General features: G+C 41.6%; 1 protein-coding gene across 4 annotated transcripts in view; it reads right to left on the bottom strand.

Moving 5' to 3' along the window:
• Positions 1–19,396, bottom strand: part of MCC (MCC regulator of WNT signaling pathway) — a 198,068-nt gene that overhangs the window by 130,354 nt on the left and 48,318 nt on the right. Inside the window, exon 1 of one of the 4 annotated variants that reach the window (XM_081880363.1) lies at positions 10,240–10,926. The exons of the other annotated variants lie outside the window; for them this stretch is intronic. Coding sequence (XP_081736489.1) covers positions 10,240–10,437 — 198 coding nt within the window. The 5' untranslated portion in view covers positions 10,438–10,926. Of the gene's footprint in view, positions 1–10,239; positions 10,927–19,396 lie in introns of those variants that run through there. 4 annotated transcript variants of the gene reach the window in all.

The raw sequence follows: 19,396 nt of genomic DNA, 5'->3' as shown, positions 1-19,396 counted from the left end.
AAAATGATAATTTTATTTATTTATTTATACCCCGTCTATCCAACTAGGTTGCCCTAGCGACTCTCGGCAGCTTCCATCACATATAAAAACATAATAAAACGTCAAACATTAAAAACTTCTCAATACAGGGCTGCAGTCAGATGCCTCCTAAAAGTCAAATAGTTGTTTATCTGTTTGACATCTGATGGGAGGGTGTTCCACAGGGCGGGAGCCACTACTGAGAAGGCCCTCTGCCTGGTTCCCTATAACTTCACTTCTCACAGTGAGGGAACTGCCAGAAGGCCCTCAGAGGTGGACCGCAGTGTCTGGGCTGAATGATGGGGGTGAAGACACTCCTTCAGGTATACAGGGCCCACTAAATGTGCCCAGTAGTGCAAAAAGGTTGGCAAACTAATTTCTACAAATTCTCATACCCTTCTCTATCTTCTATCCAGACAAGCATTATCAGAATTCCTGGGGACGGACACACACACACACACACACACACACACACACACACTTGGGGGGAGCATTTAAGGTATGAAGGAGAAGTTTTGAGAGCCAGACAGCATGACTTGGAGGGCAGTATTCAACCCCTGGACCCCATGTTTCTAACCCCTCTACTAGGAAGGAAAACAAATATATCCTTATGTTTTGTCCTGCAAGTGAAAAAATAGCTGCAGATTTGAGACTCTGAACACAAAAGGGCAAGGGATTACTGCTCCCTTCTCAACTACCAATCCTCTGGTCAAACTGGCAGCTTCCCACAGCTGCTTTTCATTTTTTTAAAAAAAAAGTCACCAAGAAGATGTTACACACATCTGCCACGCATCATTTACTTACCAAACTTAATTACAACCAGTGGGAGAGTACACAGGAGTGCCAGAAATGTCTCATCTACCCATTTAAAAAAGATAGTTTATATTCACAATTCATCTAAAATGTTCACATTTTTAAACAAAGCAGATTAGATTATTTGTTTAGTTGTGAATAATTATGGTTTGATTTAAAGTACTTTCTTAAAAATTGTCTCCTCTTAACTTTGATATCTAGACTTCCTGGCTACCGTCCATGAGTTCCACCATAAAAAAACATCCCTTACATCTATTCATTTTTTGAAAATTAGATAACCCTCTGGTTGCTACTTTTCCATCATTCATTATCTGGGCCATCTTGAAGATGCCAATTTAAAAATGGATAAATAGTGCTAATATTACATTTCATCGAAAGCAGAGCAATGCTATCTGAGCTCAGCTACACAGGGACAGATGAAGACAAGCTATATCTCATTCATTCAGCAAACTACCAAACAAAGCATCTGTGACAACATGAAGCAAAGGCAGACAGCAATCTTTGCTGACATTCTCTGCATGTATTACAGAATTGTGTGAAAGCCACAAACAGAGTTCCATTTTCATTTCTCTTTTCCCAGCCCAAGTCAACTCAATTTGAATTTCAGCTGGCTCTAAGTCTACTACCATTTCCTTCAATGCTGTCATTTGCTCAGTTCAGTTAAAATCCATGTGTCTGCACACATACAAATTTCACACTGGACCATAGTTCTACACAGCACAGGGGTAACGGACATGGCACCCAAGGGCAGTTGCGTAGCGTAGGCTGTCAGTATGCAGGGCTGCGCAGAGGGGTGGGAGGGAGTGAAACTGATGCAGTACGCATGCACATTCAACTGCCTAATGGAGTCTGTGTCGCCCAGAAGATTGCAGCCACAGAGATGAGAAAAGAAGAGTTGTTCCATTGTCTGGAGAGGTCCCTTCCCGGTTCGCACAGAGAAACCGTTTTCAACAAACCCTAGTGACGGAAGTACACAGCTGTATTGAGGCAGCACCAGGTGTTGAAATTTTGCGTCCCTAACAATTTTGTGCATGGGGAAACTGCCCCGTGTCTGCTCCCCGCTACACCACTGCCTGAGGGCACATAGGCAGCCTTAGAGGCCCTTTGTGTGCTCAAGGGGTCCCATCCCCATGCCACTGAAATAATTCCTCTTTAGCCGAATGCAGCTTTTTCCAAGGCTAACTGCAACATGGAAGCTGATTTCAAGAAACTGCAGCCGAGGAGGAGAAAGCTGTTTCATGGATGTGGCACACGCAACAGTTTCTCTGGCGTGCAAATGTGCCCAAATACATTGGAGACCCATGAGTCATAGCATCTTTCACCCATATGTGATTCCTTTATAAGATTCAGGGCCAACAATACCACTGGGCAGAGTAAGGCAGCCAGCCACTGCCTTAGGTAGTGAGCTGTAGTGGCAGCCCCACCAGATATTCCTCCTGAACCCTTCATGTGTTTCCCTCTGTTAAGAGGACAGATCTGGTCTGCCTTGCACCCTGTAAGTTGTCTTTCTGCCCTCAGCTATGGTGAAGGATAATATATTTTAGCCGGTATTGAAATAAGATTCAGCTGTCAACTCATGTGGCTTTAGCACATGGAAGGGAGACGGGAAAGAGAGAGAGATCTTGTCCTTTGCCTTAGTCAACAAAATGCCCTGTGCCTGCATATGACTGGTATGAATTGGTTAACTATTGCCGTAATAGAGAGGGTTCATGCAAGATGTTGTAAGCAAATTAATGAAAATGGCAGATTCTGAAAAATGCCAGTAGAATGTTCCAATCAGAATTCCGAAGTTACCAAAAAAGATTCCAGCCTCTCGATAAATCTATTAGAGTCAAATATTTAATCAATCAAGGAAACACCGATGGCTGCCACATTGTTAATGGATACCAATAATTCACTTTACTGACTAGGAGATGATAATACTGTATTTACTAGAATGTAATGTGCACCCTTTTTGGCCAAATTACATCGTGAAAATTAGGTTGTGCATTAGATTTGATTGTGCCAGCAAACACTTTTTTGGTTCCAAGGTTTTGAAAACTGAAGTGCTTATTAGATTCATGTAAATACGGTATTAGGTAGCATATGTTAAGATTGATAGTAATGGATATTTCCACCAGAGCGGTCAAATGAAGTTCCTAAAAACCAAAATGTGAAAGTAACTAGTTCAATTTAACAAACCTACCAAAAGATAATTATACTTTATAATTCGAAAAGATTTTATTTTCCAGAATCTACTAGATACTATTTTTTAAACATAACATAACTAATATTCTGAAATCTACTACACCCACAGGTGGAAAAGCATCAGCGTGATCCCTTACATATGTTTTGAGATAGTAATGTACAATCTTTGTTTTTTGTTCATTAGAGTAATTTTTCTTATACAGATAAGGCATAAAGGCAGAGAGATAAGCAACTTGGCAAGAGTCCCAATTGTTTCCATGACTAATATAACATCATTCTACTTGCATCACCAACAGCATGTGGAGCCAAAGAAAATGCTATACCACCTCCCTATAGCAGCAACGATAAGGAGTTTTCCTGAGGACTGGAGCAACTTTGGGAAGGAACTGCAGAATGGGCTTCCCCTACTTGGTCTAGGGCAGGCATCCCCAACCTTCGGCCCTCCAGTTCCCATCATCCCTGACCACTGGTCCTGTTAGCTAGGGATCATGGGAGTTGTAGGCCAAAACATCTGGAGGGCCGCAGGTTGGGGATGCCTGTTCTAGGGGAAATTACACCAGCAGGGCAGAAAGGAATGACAAAGTGTTTCCTCATTGCCAGATTGAAATGAAATCCTGGCTATGCACTCACTGGAATAATACTCCCCTGTTTTAACATCAAACACCTTGACTTAGTGGTTTGGGAATATCTGATTGGTGCTGGAATCCAGGTTGGATTACTGCTATGTGCTCTACATGATGCTGCCCTTGACATTGGTCCATAAGCTGCAGCTAATGCAAAATCTAACAGCTCAACTGCTCATTGGTACAGAATTTTGCTACCAGGTTACTCCACTGTTGAAAGAACCACACTGGCTGCCAATTATCTACCGAGCTAAGTTCAAATTGCTGGTTCTGGTATATAAAACCCTAATGTAGCTTGGGGACCAGGATATCTACAAGACCATCTCACCTCTTATACACTGCACTCTACAGGAGAGGGCCTTCTTTAGATAACACCTTATCAGGAAGTCTGTTCTGCACAATATTGGAATTTGGCCTTTCATGTCATGGCACCTACCCTTTGGAATGCCCTCCCGTTGAACATCAAGACAGATGCTGCCTCTATTGTCCTTTGGGCACCTATTGAAGACCTCCATCTTTCAGAAAGCCATTTAAGTAGAGATCTTTCGCAGTCTGCATCTGTGTTCGAATTTTTAAAGATGATTCAAATTTAAATTGCTCCAAGGCCTTTTCTCACAATCGAGATGTACAAAAGTTATATTAAATAAAATGAAATAAGTTATTGCTTGAGCTCCTCTCGGAGGAAGGGCAGGATATAAATATATTAATAAAATAAAATATTCCTTCAGAACTCCTAAGATTTTTAAGTCGCATGGCACGTTCCTTTTTAAAGTTATGTTTCACAATGTCAAAATAATATTTTTAAGTACCTGACAGCGTAAGCGAAAGGTCACTAGGTAGTGCTGATTTAGCAACCTGCAATACAAATTATATATGGATACCTATAAGCTCACAGGCATCATACTATTAGGAAAATTGGATTCTCATCTGACAACATTTTTGTGTCCTCCATTTTTTTTATCTTGGCCAATGGCATATACTCTGTTGCACTATAAGTTCATAATAGGGGCTACTGCAAAACTGCTTCAGCTTTTGGTGTAACTTTGGCTAATTATAAACTTACACAATGCCCTGACACAGTATATTGTTGTCTACCAAAAACAGGACAGACAAGCTCAACAGTACAAAATGAAGGACGGAACAATACACCCGTGACACACTATTTCCAACCTGAAATTCACACAAAACCTGTTCCCAGTTAATGCATCACAGATCTTCGCCTATACACCAAACTGCTTGTAACAAGTAACATCATGTCCTGGAAAGTGTTCAGAAACTTCAGGTTGGGATAATAAATTATATTTTGGAACTGAAAACATCCTTATGTTATCTGTCCTGATACAAGATTTGTTTTACCTTTTGGCTGTTCTAACAAGCCACATTCATTCCTTAGAGCAAAATAGGGTTTATTTAAAGCTTTGGGAATTGCAGGGAGCAATTACAGGGGAAAGCTGTATAAAGAAAGACAACATCCTTTATTCTCAACATAGTTCCCTCTTGGGGGAAAATTACAATTAAAAGAATACAACTGGATCTTCACCCAAACTCTAAAACCGATGCCCAGAAAATGTTCTGTATTAATATGTTTCAGTCAAGATAGTAGGGCTGTTCAAATCAATTTCAAAACTGATATTTTAATTTTCCCTGCCCAGCCTTTTTGGAAAAGGGCCATAGTTGAGTGGTAGAACTTGTCCCGATACCCGCTGGATGAAGAAATCGAAATCAGATTATGGTTTTTGTCAAAAACTTTAATGCTTAAAACAGTACGGCAAATAATCAAGCCAAGTGTTAAAGGCACAGAAAGTGCATAGCAGAGCTAAGTGAGCTAAGACGTTGATCCAACGGTTGACATGTCCCCTGGGGCAGACATGGCTTTAACGCAGCAAGCAGAATGTTTCTTTGGACTGCGCAAGCAAATGGGAATTGCTTCTGGTAGGTTGGGCTTGAGCTGTCTGTTCATGCCAGTGCTGGGGCTGAGAGATATATGGATCTATCATCCAAAACCGGTTTGAAGTTCATATTGTGATATTGGTTTCATAATTTTTGACCTGGCAATAATTCACAGATCACAATGTGTGTGTGTGTATGCGATGCAAAAATCCTGATGTGGGCAAAACTGTGAAGCTAGCCAATGGCTCTCCATAGCTCCATCCTTATTTCAGACATCGTGATACATCAGAACATCACAATGTTTAGCTGGTGATATATATCAGTGCTGACAACCAAATACTGCCCAGCTGGCATCGGCGTCCTAGGCAATCAAGGAAGAGACAATACCAGCTCAGAACCAGAGTGAGTCTCCTTGGTAGGTGGACGCTTGGTGCTGAAAGCCAAAGCTGCAGGAGAGATTGGCATGGAACGACTGAGCAGTAACCCATTAGGTCCCTCCCTGGGATCAGACTCCTTTTTCTGCTTCATTCCCACCCCTGCCCCGCTGCAGACAGTTCTGATGTCTCTGTTAGAATTCCTGCTCCATGACTGCAGTCATGGGATTGATGTCTTTCACATGGCGGTATATGTTATGACTGCACAGAGTGGGAAGTGACGAAGACAGGATGTTTGTGTTACTGTGTTCCGTGAAGTGGGACTGTTGTCCTTTGTTCTTTTTTTCTTTGCTGTCTGATGCTAGAGAGAGAGGGAGCCATGTTGCAGTGCTCCGTGTATGTTTATATGTAAATAAAGTAGATTAGCCAAAATGCTGGGTTGCTGAGGTCTGTTACGCAACTACGCAAACTCTGCGGATCCCTAAGTGTGCCAGTGTCGGTTGGCATTGGTCGCTGTGATGTCTGGGCAGAAGAAAGCTTTTGAAGCTACCAAATGATCGACCAGGAGGGAGAGAACATGCCAGTCGGGCATGTGTCTCTGCCAGGGTCCTACTCGAGTGTAGGCTGAGCTCCTGACAGTCTCATGGGGCCTTGACACAATCCTCACCCCAGCTCACTGGGTCCCTCCCAAGGATCATAAGCCTCCAACTCAAGCTCCTCCAACCAGACAGTCCAAGAGGTCTTCTCGCGACTCAGGACAGAACATCTGCTTCAAATACAGAAGGTCCCATGTTCAATCCCCACCATCCACAGGTAGAAATTGGAGAGAGCCCTATCTGAAATCCTGTAAATCCACTGCCACTCAGCATGAACATTGCTGAGCTAGAAAGACCAATGGTTTGACTCCATTTCTGATTGTCATTGTGATTTCTCCATGCACATTTTCTGTGTCTGCTTGATGACTCTTATTGCTGTGCAAATATCTTTTTGCCATATTAAAGCGATACTGACATCCAGCTAGTTGTTGATTATAAGCTAGTTGAGCCTATTGACATGCGTACAGTGGTAGCTCGGAAGTCGAATGGAATCTGTTCCAGAACTCCATTCGACTTCCAAAACGTTCGGAAACAAAATTGTGGCTTCCAATTGGTTGCAGGAAGCTCCTGCAGCCAATCAGAAGTCACATCGGACATTCAGTTTCCAAAGAATGTTCGCAAACCAGAACACTCACTTCCAGGTTTGCGGCGTCCGGGAGCCAAAATGTTCAACTCACAAGGCATTTGGGATCCAAGGTACAACTGTATGCCCCCAAAGGCTAAACCAGCAAATAACTCCTGTGTGTATGTTATGTGTGAATCAGGCTACTTGTATACATAGTGGGATTACTGTAAAAGAAACTCGCTCTCAGTAGGACTGTATAATCCTAGTAAAAGTCCAGGCAACAGTCAGTTCCTTTAATGACCATGACACTACTGTCTCCCGGTGGCCAAGTAGATGTAATCAAATGTCACCAGAAAGCAAGCACATTGGGCAAGGCGAGTGGAAGCAAGAGGAGACTGAGAGAAAATAACAGAGAGCAGGAGGGTTAAGGAGAAGCAGGAGGAAAGGAGATACTAACAGCCATTATGACAAAGCACCTCACATATTTCAATAAACCACACAAAAGAGATCGAGCAAAACAAAAACAGACACACACAAGCTTAACATTAGTACGGCATTCATAAATCAGTGAAGTTTAGAGCCAAGGGAGCCAGCTTTGTGTTCATGAATTATTTGCTACATATTCAATTACTAAAAAATGTGGGAAGCAGCACAGATCATGACTTCCATATATAATCCTAGACATTCGTCTCCAGTATTGAATTCCTGGGAGAAACCATCATCCCTGCACAGATACTCAACGCTATGAAAAAATATACTGGGGTGGCTAAATAAAAATCAGAAAGCTTGCTCATGATTTTAAACACATACATGTTAATCCTAATCAAAGTATTACACTTATGCTACTGCAGCTTTTTTGTTAGAGTAAGTATTATTTAACGTACAGCAACATAAGAACACGAAAATGTTAAGTATTTTCTCCAATGAATTCAAAGGCATTGTCTTCCTATCAATAATGAAACTCAAAAGCATTCACTTGCAAAGCAAGTACCAATAAACACAGAATATAGATACAATATTGTTGCTGTAAAAAACTTGCACACACATTCAAAACCAGCCAAAATCCAAACAACCACCTGGTCTACTGCCCCAGAAATGTATTGCTGGAGAGCTCAACCTTGGCTTTAAGTCCCAACTCTGGTACTAGTGTTCTCAGCATTCATTTCTAAAGCTGCCTTAGCTGGCAGTATCTGTGCCAGGGGCAGTAGCAGGGTCACAGCCTGTGCCAAAAACCCACAGGGCATTCCAAGGCACTGGAATGTGCAGGAGCCAATGAATCAGTGTAACCATGCACACATTTTGTATTTTAAGGGATACTACCTGTTAAGCTAGGCAAAGTTAGATCGCTGTCTTGCTTGCCAAGCATAACATTCTGTTTCCATCTGCAACAGCACAAGCCACTGTCAGTGTCACCATGGCTGACACAATTTATGAAGGCCAGGCTGCACAACCATCATCCTAAGACTGCCAATGAGAATAACAGAATGAAAAGTAACCACACCGTTGGTCTACTTCTGTACACGGGTGGACCAAAGTAATATGTAATGGATTAACAGAAAGGAACCACAGCACCCAGGTAATGAAAAAACGGATCCTTAGAAATTAGTTTGATACAATATACAAATGTGTTTAGGATTACAGTGCAAGAGACCCATCCACATTATGGCAAGTTTTTAGGAGTTCATTCATTGAGTCATTTACACATGATGACGGTCAGGCTTGAGTGTTATCCACAACTGCTACTACACTGATGCCAAGATGCAGTTTTTAATTCTGTTTTTGTTAACTTGCAAATAGGCGTCAAGCCATTCAGTCTAAACAGGATGAGCCTTCAGGTCACACCAAGACAGAACTAAACACTCAACCAACCAGAATGCTGTATTTGATATAATAGCAGTGCTGGGCAGAATTAAGAGTTTTGGCAAAGAATTCTGAAGTAGACTCCCATCACAGGAAAAAAAGGTGTCTGGTGCCTTTACACTGAACTCTCAGTTATCATCCAAGGCAATTATTCATTTATCTTACAAAATAAAGGCTTACAAATAAAATATGGAAGCACCACTGAATCTTGGCCACCCTCTCCTCCACCTCCCAGACCAATTTCTTATCCCTTTGTCCAGCCTTGCCAGGATGCCAATTTGTCCCTTGAATTTCAGGTTTATGTTTGATGCCTTTTCTAACTGCACAAAAGCCAGAAATACTAACTCTATAAATAAACATAATCCATGTAGCTTTCATCCTCCTGCAGAATATGCTATATGAAGAAGCTACAAAGCAAACAAGCAATAAAACAAATCAAGGTTGCATATCTAAAACTGACCATTTAAAAGATTTTTGATATGGTATTAAAAATCAGTACTCTGTGACAGATTTTAAAGCATTTCTGAGAGACAGTGATATGCCCCGTGGCATTTTAGTAGTCATCAGATCTGGAGAGTTACAATGACGTGCAGCATAGTGTGAAGGTTGACTTGGAAATAAGTCCCGGATACTTCAATGGTACTCCTGAATAAGCGTGCACAGGATTTTTGTCTTAGTCATAAAATACTGGCATGCACTCAGAAAAGGGAATACAAATTTGGAACAACTTAAGATGAGCAGGAAACTGGCCCAGCAGGGAAAAAAACAAGAAACACTTATCAGGACTTATTTCTTCCACCACCAGGTAAAATTGTATGCATTTAAACCAATTGTGCCTTAATACAAACCAACTGTGTTACATGATTTCTTGCTGAAGCTGCTGTCTTAATATTTTATTTTATTTCCCCCATTCTAAATTAGCTGCCATCTGCTTGATTTCAACGGGGATCTCACTGCTTGTTTTACCTACTGCAGAAAGGAATGCTGTGTTGAAAATGCTGCACTCCGGAGGTGGGGAAAAGGATTCCTTGCAGCAGGATGCCAAGTTGGGGGGGGGGGGAGGCGGACCTCTGTACAGTTGCAATCGTTTGCCCTTTACCACGTAATCCTTACAATTCAAATCTCACATCATTTCCTGGGCAGCACTGCAAGTTTGAACAAGGGCACATTCACCCATTAATGTTTAATTGCATTGCCTTCCAGAGTGGATAACCCACCCAGCCCACGCAAAAGGGAGACACTCTATTCGGAAAACAAAACCCAAGAAGCGTGAAAAAAAAAAACACACAAGGACATTTAATAAAGCAGCTTACCTCGTTCAGTTCTGCGGAGGAGTCATTTCCATATTTCATGGCAACTCCAGAATTCATGATTAGACTTTCCAGGGCTTGGCTGCTTTCTATGGATTTTAAGGTTTCCAAGCTCTGCTCCAGAAGATTCAACACCCCCTCCGTCTCTGAGCTTTTCCTGTCTTGCACATTTTGCTCTAGACAGCCATTTTCACTCAACATTTAGCCTTAAAAAAAAATTAACAATGCACAGGGTTCTCCTAAAGAGGCAAAAAAAAAAAAGGGGGGGGAGGGAAGAGCTGGTTTCCGTTTCACAAACAATCCATTGCTGCAAGATACTCATTTAAACACTGCAGAGTGCACGGCCAGACAGGAGTGCAGACGAGCCGTAACGATCTCTCTCCTGGCTACTAAAAACTGCCTGGGAGAGCTGGGCTTCCGTCTTATGTCTTCATTCTCCCCTCGCAGCTAGATCGTGGCGGGGGGGAAGCATCTCCCAAATGAGTTCAGCGCATCTGAAAAAAATTTGGGAGCCCCATAGGCACTCACAGCATCCAAACCCACTCAAAGAGCGCTGGTTAGATCCGATCGGGAGGTGGAGGACAGAACAGGACACAAGACGCAACGAGCTGCTCGCTCCAAAGTTTCCCCTTTCCAAAGGGAGCCTGGAGTTGTAAGTGGTTTATGATCAAACACAGCTGTCTTGCTGCTGGCTGCAGGGTGCATGGAAGAGGCGGTACGAAAGGGAGGAGGGACTGAGAGAATGGGGAGGGGGGAGAGAGGGAGGAAGGAAAGCAGCACATATGCTACAGAAAGCTCATTTTGGAATTGCAGGCGTCCTTTCCAGAATTCTGTGTACTAATTGCAAGTTGCTGTGTTCCAAAGTGCAAAGCAAACCAAATAAAGCAAGGGGAGAAGCCACCTAGGTGACCATGCTGCAGGTTCTTTATTTCCCCATTAAATGAACTTCCCCTTTTGTGATTCAGGAGGAAGCTTCCAAATAAAAATTTAACAAGTATTTAGGGCAGATCTTATTGGAATTTCCAAGTGCTTCCGTGCTGCTTTCTTCACATGAAGCCAAAGACTTAAAACACAATTATTATTTTTTTAATGACTTGTGAGGTAAGCAAGCACTTGAAAGCAGGAAACAGTGTGAAATCTGCCTTCCGTTCAAAACCCCAATTCCTACAGAAAGCAGCTCTGAAAACCTAAAATTTATTTTGATAGACTGCTTGTGGGGGGGGGGGAGTGTTCAGAGATCCAGTTGATTTGATTTACTGGTTTATAAAGGTTTCTTCACCTTTCTTTACAAGAAGTTTCCCCAAACATGTTTCACGTGAGCTACGGTAAGTACTTTTCTGTGCACCAAAAAAGGCAAAAGCAAATGGTTTTAAAAATACATGGTGGTCTTGAAGCCACCTCTTTTGTGCTTTGATTTCAGTGCAAATGAAAAACATACTTCTCAAAATCAAACAAACCAAGTTCTTACTTGGTTGTGAGCCTTTAAGCATAAGGAAACCAAAATAACACAATCATCAAAATACAACACCAAATGCATAAAATTGTAGCATCTAACTCTCCCTCTTCCAACCTGATTGCACTATTTATCTTGGAAATTCACAGGGAGAGAAAAATACAAAATATAGGGAAAGCAAAGTAAGATATTTTATTTGGTATATTATACACTGTCCTATGTGTGCTGCCTAGCTACTAGACAATTGCAGCAAGTTGCAAAATACACAAAAAGCAATAAGGTCAGCATCATATATTACTTCTTTTAAAAAGAGGCTGTCACACACACCCAGCAGCAAGTAGCATCATAATGCTTTATAAAAAGTCATAAACATGGGTGCGTCCCTCCTTTTGCTAGAGTCAAATGATAGGGTGAGAGTATCAGTACATGGACCTATCTTACGCAAAGGAATTGCACGCTTTAATTTCCTGTAGACTATCACCCGTCTCCTATGAAAAAGGCACACGCTGGATGGAAAATTAAATCGCCATAACTCTAATTTTATTTAAATGAAAAAAACATACAGTATTAACATCTGCTAGAATTTGTTTTTACATTACTACTGTATTTCAGTAGAACTTTGACGAAAAACAGATACTGACCATCACCACCCTAAACAGAGATACTTGTATGTAAGGTAAAAGTAAAGGGGCCCCTGACCATTAGGTGCAGTCGTGACCGACTCTGGGGTTGCGGCGCTCATCTCGCTTTATTGGCCAAGGGAGTCAGCGTACAGCTTCCGGGTCATGTGGCCAGCATGACTAAGCAGTTTCTGGCGAACCAGAGCAGCACACGGAAACGCCGTTTACCTTCCATGCCCTATTTCTATGGAAATGCTAACAAACCTAAGTTATTTGCATAAGTTGCATGTAGCAGCAGTTCAACATATCTACAGAAAGAAACCATGAAATTCACCTCTTTCACAACATCTGCACTTCGTAGGCCTATCCACTACAATCCCAAAGTCTCATTCTTGATCAGTCCCTATCTGTCCAGACCTTGTTAGGATACATGTAAAATTTGTAAAAAAAAAAAATGCCCCTTGTATTTATGCTTAAATACATTAAATCACATTCACCACTTTACTGCCCATTGACCCAATTTGGATAAAACCGTTTGGAGCTCTTCACAATCCCTTTTTGTCTAAACCACCCTGAACTATTTCGTGTCAGCAAAACTTCACCACCTCACTGCTCACCTCTAGATCATTAATAATAATAATAATAATAATAATAATAATATCTTTATTGTCATTGCCCCCTCTCGGGGACAACGAAATTACTTGGCTGCTCCATCCACCCAGGTAGGGCACTCCGCTCAAAATCAGAACAACTATAAAAACACTAATTAAAACAATACAGTATAATACAGCAAGGAAGATTAGATGACTTTCAAAGTCCAGGTTTCCCATTCAGGGCCGAGATCGCTCTGGAGAAGAAGCTGTTCTTGAGACGGCTCGTTCTTCTCTTCATCGTCCTGTATCTCCGTCCCGACGGCAGGAGCTCGAAGAGACAGTGACCAGGATGCGATGGATCTTTTACTATGTCCAGTGCCTTCCTCTGGCACCTTGTGGCATAAATCTGCTCTAAGGTGGAAAGTGGGCAGCCAACAATGCTCTCTGCTGCCTTAACAACTCTGCACAACCCCATCCTGTCCTGGGTAGTACAGCTTCTGTACCACACACATAAGCCATAAGTGAGCATGCTCTCAATGGCACAGTGATAGATTAACACACAAGTTAAGAAACACAGGTCCCAATACTGATCCTTGGAGGGATCCACTTTCTACATCTCTTCATTGGAAGAACTGCACATTTATTCCTGTTCCTGATCCAGCTGCAAAGCATGGAATGCCAGGGAAAGGGCAGACAAGAGAATTGTTAATTTTGCACTCCAGGACTGAAGTAGTAGTGCATCTAAAGCAGTGTATTTGCCATAAGACCATTAAGTCCAAGGGCTAAAATTAACTAGCTGCGCCATTGCTTATAGGATGTCCCAGTACATTATGAAACACAGAGCTTCCTTTTCATCTTGTTTGTTATGGACTTGCTAGAGGAAAAACAGCTTCCCTCTGGAGGAAACCACGACTATTTTCCTGCTAGTGTCCTAAAGACTCCCCAGGTCTTCCAGATCCTGACAAATCTCACTTCCTGGTTTTAAGCTCAGCCTTACTGTAAGTCTGCATCAACAGCTAGAAGACCTCTTATCTGACCATATAATCATAGTATTTGGGCCTACATTCAGGTTGTTTTCCTATTCATTCGTCAGGTTCCAAACCTTTTCCCGAGCCTAATGACTGAAGTGGTGACCTTCACCCAATATTGTGTCACTGGACCTAACCAGATAGCACCGAAATCTTATTTGAACGCAGAAAGTAAAAACATAGGAGTGGTGTAGACAAAGGGAAATAGATGTTTGACTGAAGAAAGCACCTTAGTATCTGAAAGGCAACCATTAATCATCATGAAGAGCCAGGTCCTGAGAGAGCCATCTGCTGAAGTAGAAAATAGCTTTTCCTTAAAGTATGCTACATAAATATAAAGACAAATCAATTAAGGAATTCAGTTTTCATCATTATGTACTATATGCATTATGAAAGTTTAACAAATAACAAGGTCCAAGATGCATAAGATGCTACCTGTTTTGATTCAATTTAATTAATATTTATCATTAACAGTTCATTAGAAATAGAGTTAAACACAAATCAATGTTAATTATGAAGTATCCATATTTGAAATTGCTCATACTGTATTGCCAATGTAATTTAAGACTACACTCTTCATAGGCACGTACAGTGGTGCCCTGCAAGACGAACGCCTCGCAAGACGGAAAACCCGCTAGACGAAAGGGTTTTCCGTTTTGGAGGCACTTCACAAAACGAATTTCCCTATGGGCTTGCTTCGCAAGGCGAAAATGTCTTGCGAGTTCCTGCGGGGGTTTTTCCCTCCCCCCCCCTTTCCTAAGCCCTAAGCCGCTTATCAGCTGATCCGCTAAAAGCCGCTAAACCGCTAATAGCGCTAATCCGCTAAGCTGTCAATGGGCTTGCTTCGCAAGACGAAAAACCGCTATACGAAGAGCCTCACGGAACGGATTAATTTCGTCTTGTGAGGCACCACTGTACAAGAGTTGGTATTCAGCTTGTTGTAAACTTTATTGAGTTCTGTCTAAGCACTCAACAATGTAATTTGAGCAATATTCCAACACATGTATCAACACCATATGTGCCAGTGTCAGTGGCTTACACTTCTAGGAACAGAACATTAGGTTTCTGATGGCGGGCGGGACCCACAGATAGCAATCACATGTATTTACCAAAACAATGTTTTTCTCTTGTTAGTAAGAATTAGTTTTGATTCTAATGAAACTCAGAGGACCTCCATATATTCAGTTCAGTGACCATGTGTTATCCTCGTTCTTCCTGAAATGGGATGTCCACAAGGTATGAATGGAGAAGTGGTCACAGTAAGAGAAGATCTCTGCCAATTAAAGACACTACTACCCATGGAGAAACGGGTTTTAAATCCTTACAACATGGACATCAGTTATGAAGAACCAACATGTGTGTTTCATTGAGTTTTTCCATTAGTACTGATCTAATCCTTTCCTGATTACCACTTGCAAGTATTTTGAAAGGAAAAGCTGCAAACTACAGGTCTCTCATAAAGGCCGTGCTCTGTCCAGAGTACAGTAACTCTCAACAGAAAGTAAGCCTCAGACATCAGTGCCTTGGAAAATAAAATGGAAAAGTAAAATATAAGGGTGGGAAATCCCATTACACTAACTGCACTTCAATCAGTTTCCTGGCCACTCTGGCACACTTGAAATACTAAATCTACTTAAAATGTCATGTCTCTGCCCAAGTTAATCTGCTTCACAGTTGGTATTAGTTTCCCTTTTCCGATATTTCATGCCACCAAAGCGTTTACTAATCTGCCAAAATTAGTCCGTCCATTTCATTCTCAAATTATCTGGTATCTGTTGGACCACCACCTGTTAACAGTGCCTCAGAAAATGACGTAGAATGGCAAAACGCTTCCCAGAGAAGCAGAGCAGGCTTTTTGCATCCTCTCTTGTTAAGAATGTAGAAACTATGTTTCCCTTAGATTATTCTTTTTATCCTTTTCATTCCTTAAAATGTATCATTTTGTGTAGTGCAATTATTATTGACATCTGTTAAGTTTCTCAGATTCTTGGTATGCCAACTTTTTTATATTTTAGCCTTCTCTTTCCCCCTTTTTAATAACACGACATCCATCATATTGGCAGATACATTTAGTCAGTGGAGTGGTACCAGCTGGGTACTATCCAGTACCCTTTAGATTTTATTCATTCAACAAATATGATTGTAGTTTCTAAGTGGTTTACCAGAAAGATTAACATTATCAATAAAATCCATTGAATTCATTTAAAGGTAAGTAATATTAACAATGCAAAACACACACACATCTACATCTCTGGATACAATGATAGATGTGGGGTTGCTACCGGTTAGACGCATGCAGTCAAGCTCTGCCCAAACAGTTGGTTCATTTAAGCACCCCTGCACCCATGTGGGTACGTGGTTCTCATGCTGACAGAAGAACATCTACAGGGACCTTCCTTTACATGATTTCACAGATGATGTCTCAACTCCTCCGCTTATGTTTTCTCTCTTTTACTGCTTGAATCGATAGGTCCTCAAGTTATGGTGTCTGCTCCAGGAAGTACACTGGGCTGAAGGATGCGAGCACAACAAAATAACCACCTCCCTTCCTTTTAGCACAAAAATGCACCCCTCCACCTTCTCTCTCTGGCCCCTTCTTGCGCACAAACACACACACACCACAGCATCTTGTTTGCAATGCCAATAAGCCATGAAGTTCACCTTCTCTTGCCTGATCGTATACGCCGCTTTAAGTATAGAAATATGAATACCTAGCACCTAAAATTAGAACCTTTTGTTTTAACTTAAAGGAATTCACTTGGGCATATCAACCAGATTACATAACAAACTATCCACAGAACAGCAATTGCCCTTCCTGAAATCGGAATTGCTTATTTTGATTGCTTCCCACAAGGATGAAAGGAGTATCTTACCAATACGCAGCACTATGGCCATAATCATAATCTGTCTCCCTGCTGTGGAAATAGCAATGGGCTTTTGTCCTTTAAAATGAAGCAATCGCAGTGAAAGGGTTTTTCCATAAAAATGAAGAAAAGAACCACTCCTCTCAAAGGATATTTTCCTACTTCAAAACTAAAATTATTAACAACAGCTGGATCGCTAGCTAGCTTTTTAGTTAAGAACCAAAAACAACTGAAATCTGTATGAACAACTACGGGAAGCATTTTGCCCCAACCGAAAGCCATTATCCTACGTGTAAAAGTTACAGAGGCAAAGTTTTCATTTTTCTGAGCTACACCACTGGTTTAGTTTGCTAAAGTGCTGTATTTTTCACTCTATAAGACGCACCCGACCATAAGACACACCTAGTTTTTAGAGGAGGAGAACAAGAAAAGCCAGCAAGAGAGCGGACACGCTCGCTCGGCGCGGATCTTCAAAGATAGAGCGGCTCTTGCTGGCTTTTCCAGGAGGTGGGAGAAGGGACTGAAGGGCTGCCCTCTGTCCCTTCTCCCACCTCCCTGAAAAGCCAAAGCACGCTGCGCAGCTATCGCTGAAGCCAGCAGAGCAAGAGCAAGAGCTGTGCAGCGCCTCTTGTTCTGCTGGCTTCCCAGTGAAGTGGGAAGCCCTTACGGAGCCCCTTCCGTCCCTCATCCTGCTTCGCTGGGAAACCAGCAGACCAAGAGGTGCTGCACAGCTCTCACTCTTGCTCTGCTGGCTTCAGCGATAGCTGCGCAGCCTGCATGCGCTCCATAAGACGCACACACACTTCCCCTTACTTTTTAGGAGGGAAAATATATATATTAATGTGCTCCAATGGAGTTATCCGCTAGACATTCTAAAGAGAAAAGATGCTAGGTTAAGAGAGCTTGAAATGATAATCAAAGAGATACGTATGAATCAAGTAGCAATCAGTATAGCAAAAAGCTTTTGAGATTGTTGGCTTGACAAAGAATTTTACAATTTCCATCTTGTTCTTTAGATCCTCATGTCCTGAAAAGAAACAGCACTGAGGGTTTTTTATTGTCTATCTATCTATCTATCTATCTATCTATCTAGAGAGAGAGAGAGAGCGCCTCAAGAGTTAGAAAATCCTATGCATGTCTGCCAACAGAAATCCCATTGGATTCCATGGGGCTTACTCTAAGGTAAGTCAGCACCTCTCAAAAACAGCTAACATGTGCATTCTTTAAAGCAATGGTAGCTGTGATTGTGCACCAACCCAAACCTTTTCGCACCCACGGACAAAAGAAAATATAGCAGCAGCCAAGGCATTCTTATTTCATATGAAAACAGTACTTAATTGGATTTTTGAAATATTCAACATACCTCTACAGAAGTCAACAGAGTGCAACACTTCTGCATGCAATTGAGCACCAGATTTAGGCTGGAAGGAAGCTTAAGTGGACAATTTAAGTAGAATGAGCTTCGCTACAACCTGAGGAATGCTCTTGTTAGGGGTGGGGGACTGTAAATTCAAACCTGCCTCACAGCTTCATTTTTAGACTATATTGTAGGGCTATACTAAGCACCTCTCTCAAGTGTTCAGTCTTTACACTCCCCCACTTCCTCAGACTACATACTGTAAGTGAACTCTACTCACAGCATGGAAAATTTGAACGCAATAAAATGTGTAAAGTGAACTAAAAAAAATATGTTTTCTTAAAACTTGCCTTTGCCAATACACAGTACAAAGGAGAACAATGACTGTAGGACCAGAATCTGCACGGCTCCACCCAGTTCACATTTTCAGTCAGAGAAGGTGACTCACTTTTCCTGGAAGTCAACCCTGTGTCCAATTCCTGAAGTATGTACACCAATTCCTTCCCTGCTTTCTCTTTATAGTAGCATCAACTATCCAGCCTCTTTCGAGAGCCTGTAAAATTTCTTTACAACTGATCCACTACAGTTAAGCACCACACATAAACATTATGCTCTGTCTTCCTTAGACATATATCAAGAGAGGTGAAAATAAGGCTTTGTGTGCCTGGGGGATAAAAATTCTGTGAGGTACATAAATTAAGTATAGTTTCCTTATACAGTACTTATTTTGCCAAACTAGTTCTGCCTCTTATTGTCATTGGCAGGACAGGGAGCAGCATCCTGTCTCTTCCCTGGAAATCTTCCTGTGAGTCTCTATTTCTTTTATGCAAGCTATCCAAAAATACACTTCTCTAGACTATGTGATGTGGGACTGCAAATGCTGTGAAAAATATTCTTGTGCTTTTTTTTTTTTTGGCATGGTAATTTTCCTGTTTCACAAGTTCATTAGTAACAATGAATTCTACTTACAGATAGGTAGCCGTGTTGGTATGCCATAGTCAAAACAAAACAAATTCCTTCCAGTAGCACCTTAAAGACCAACTAAGTCAGTTCTTGGTATGAGCTTTCGTGTGCATGCACACGAAAGCTCATACCAAGAACTGACTTAGTTGGTCTTTAAGGTGCTACTGGAAGGAATGAATTCTACGATTCTATGAATGGATGTCCATTGCAAATACAGCATTAAGAAAGCTTGGCAGTTTCAAAAGATTTATCGTTGTTTACTAAATAAACAGGTGAAATTAG

This window comes from Podarcis erhardii, assembly GCF_964252035.2.
Source record: "Podarcis erhardii genome assembly, chromosome: 11".
In the NCBI taxonomy this organism is placed as follows: Eukaryota; Metazoa; Chordata; class Lepidosauria; order Squamata; family Lacertidae; genus Podarcis; species Podarcis erhardii.
This window is presented reverse-complemented; position numbering and strand designations above follow the sequence as displayed.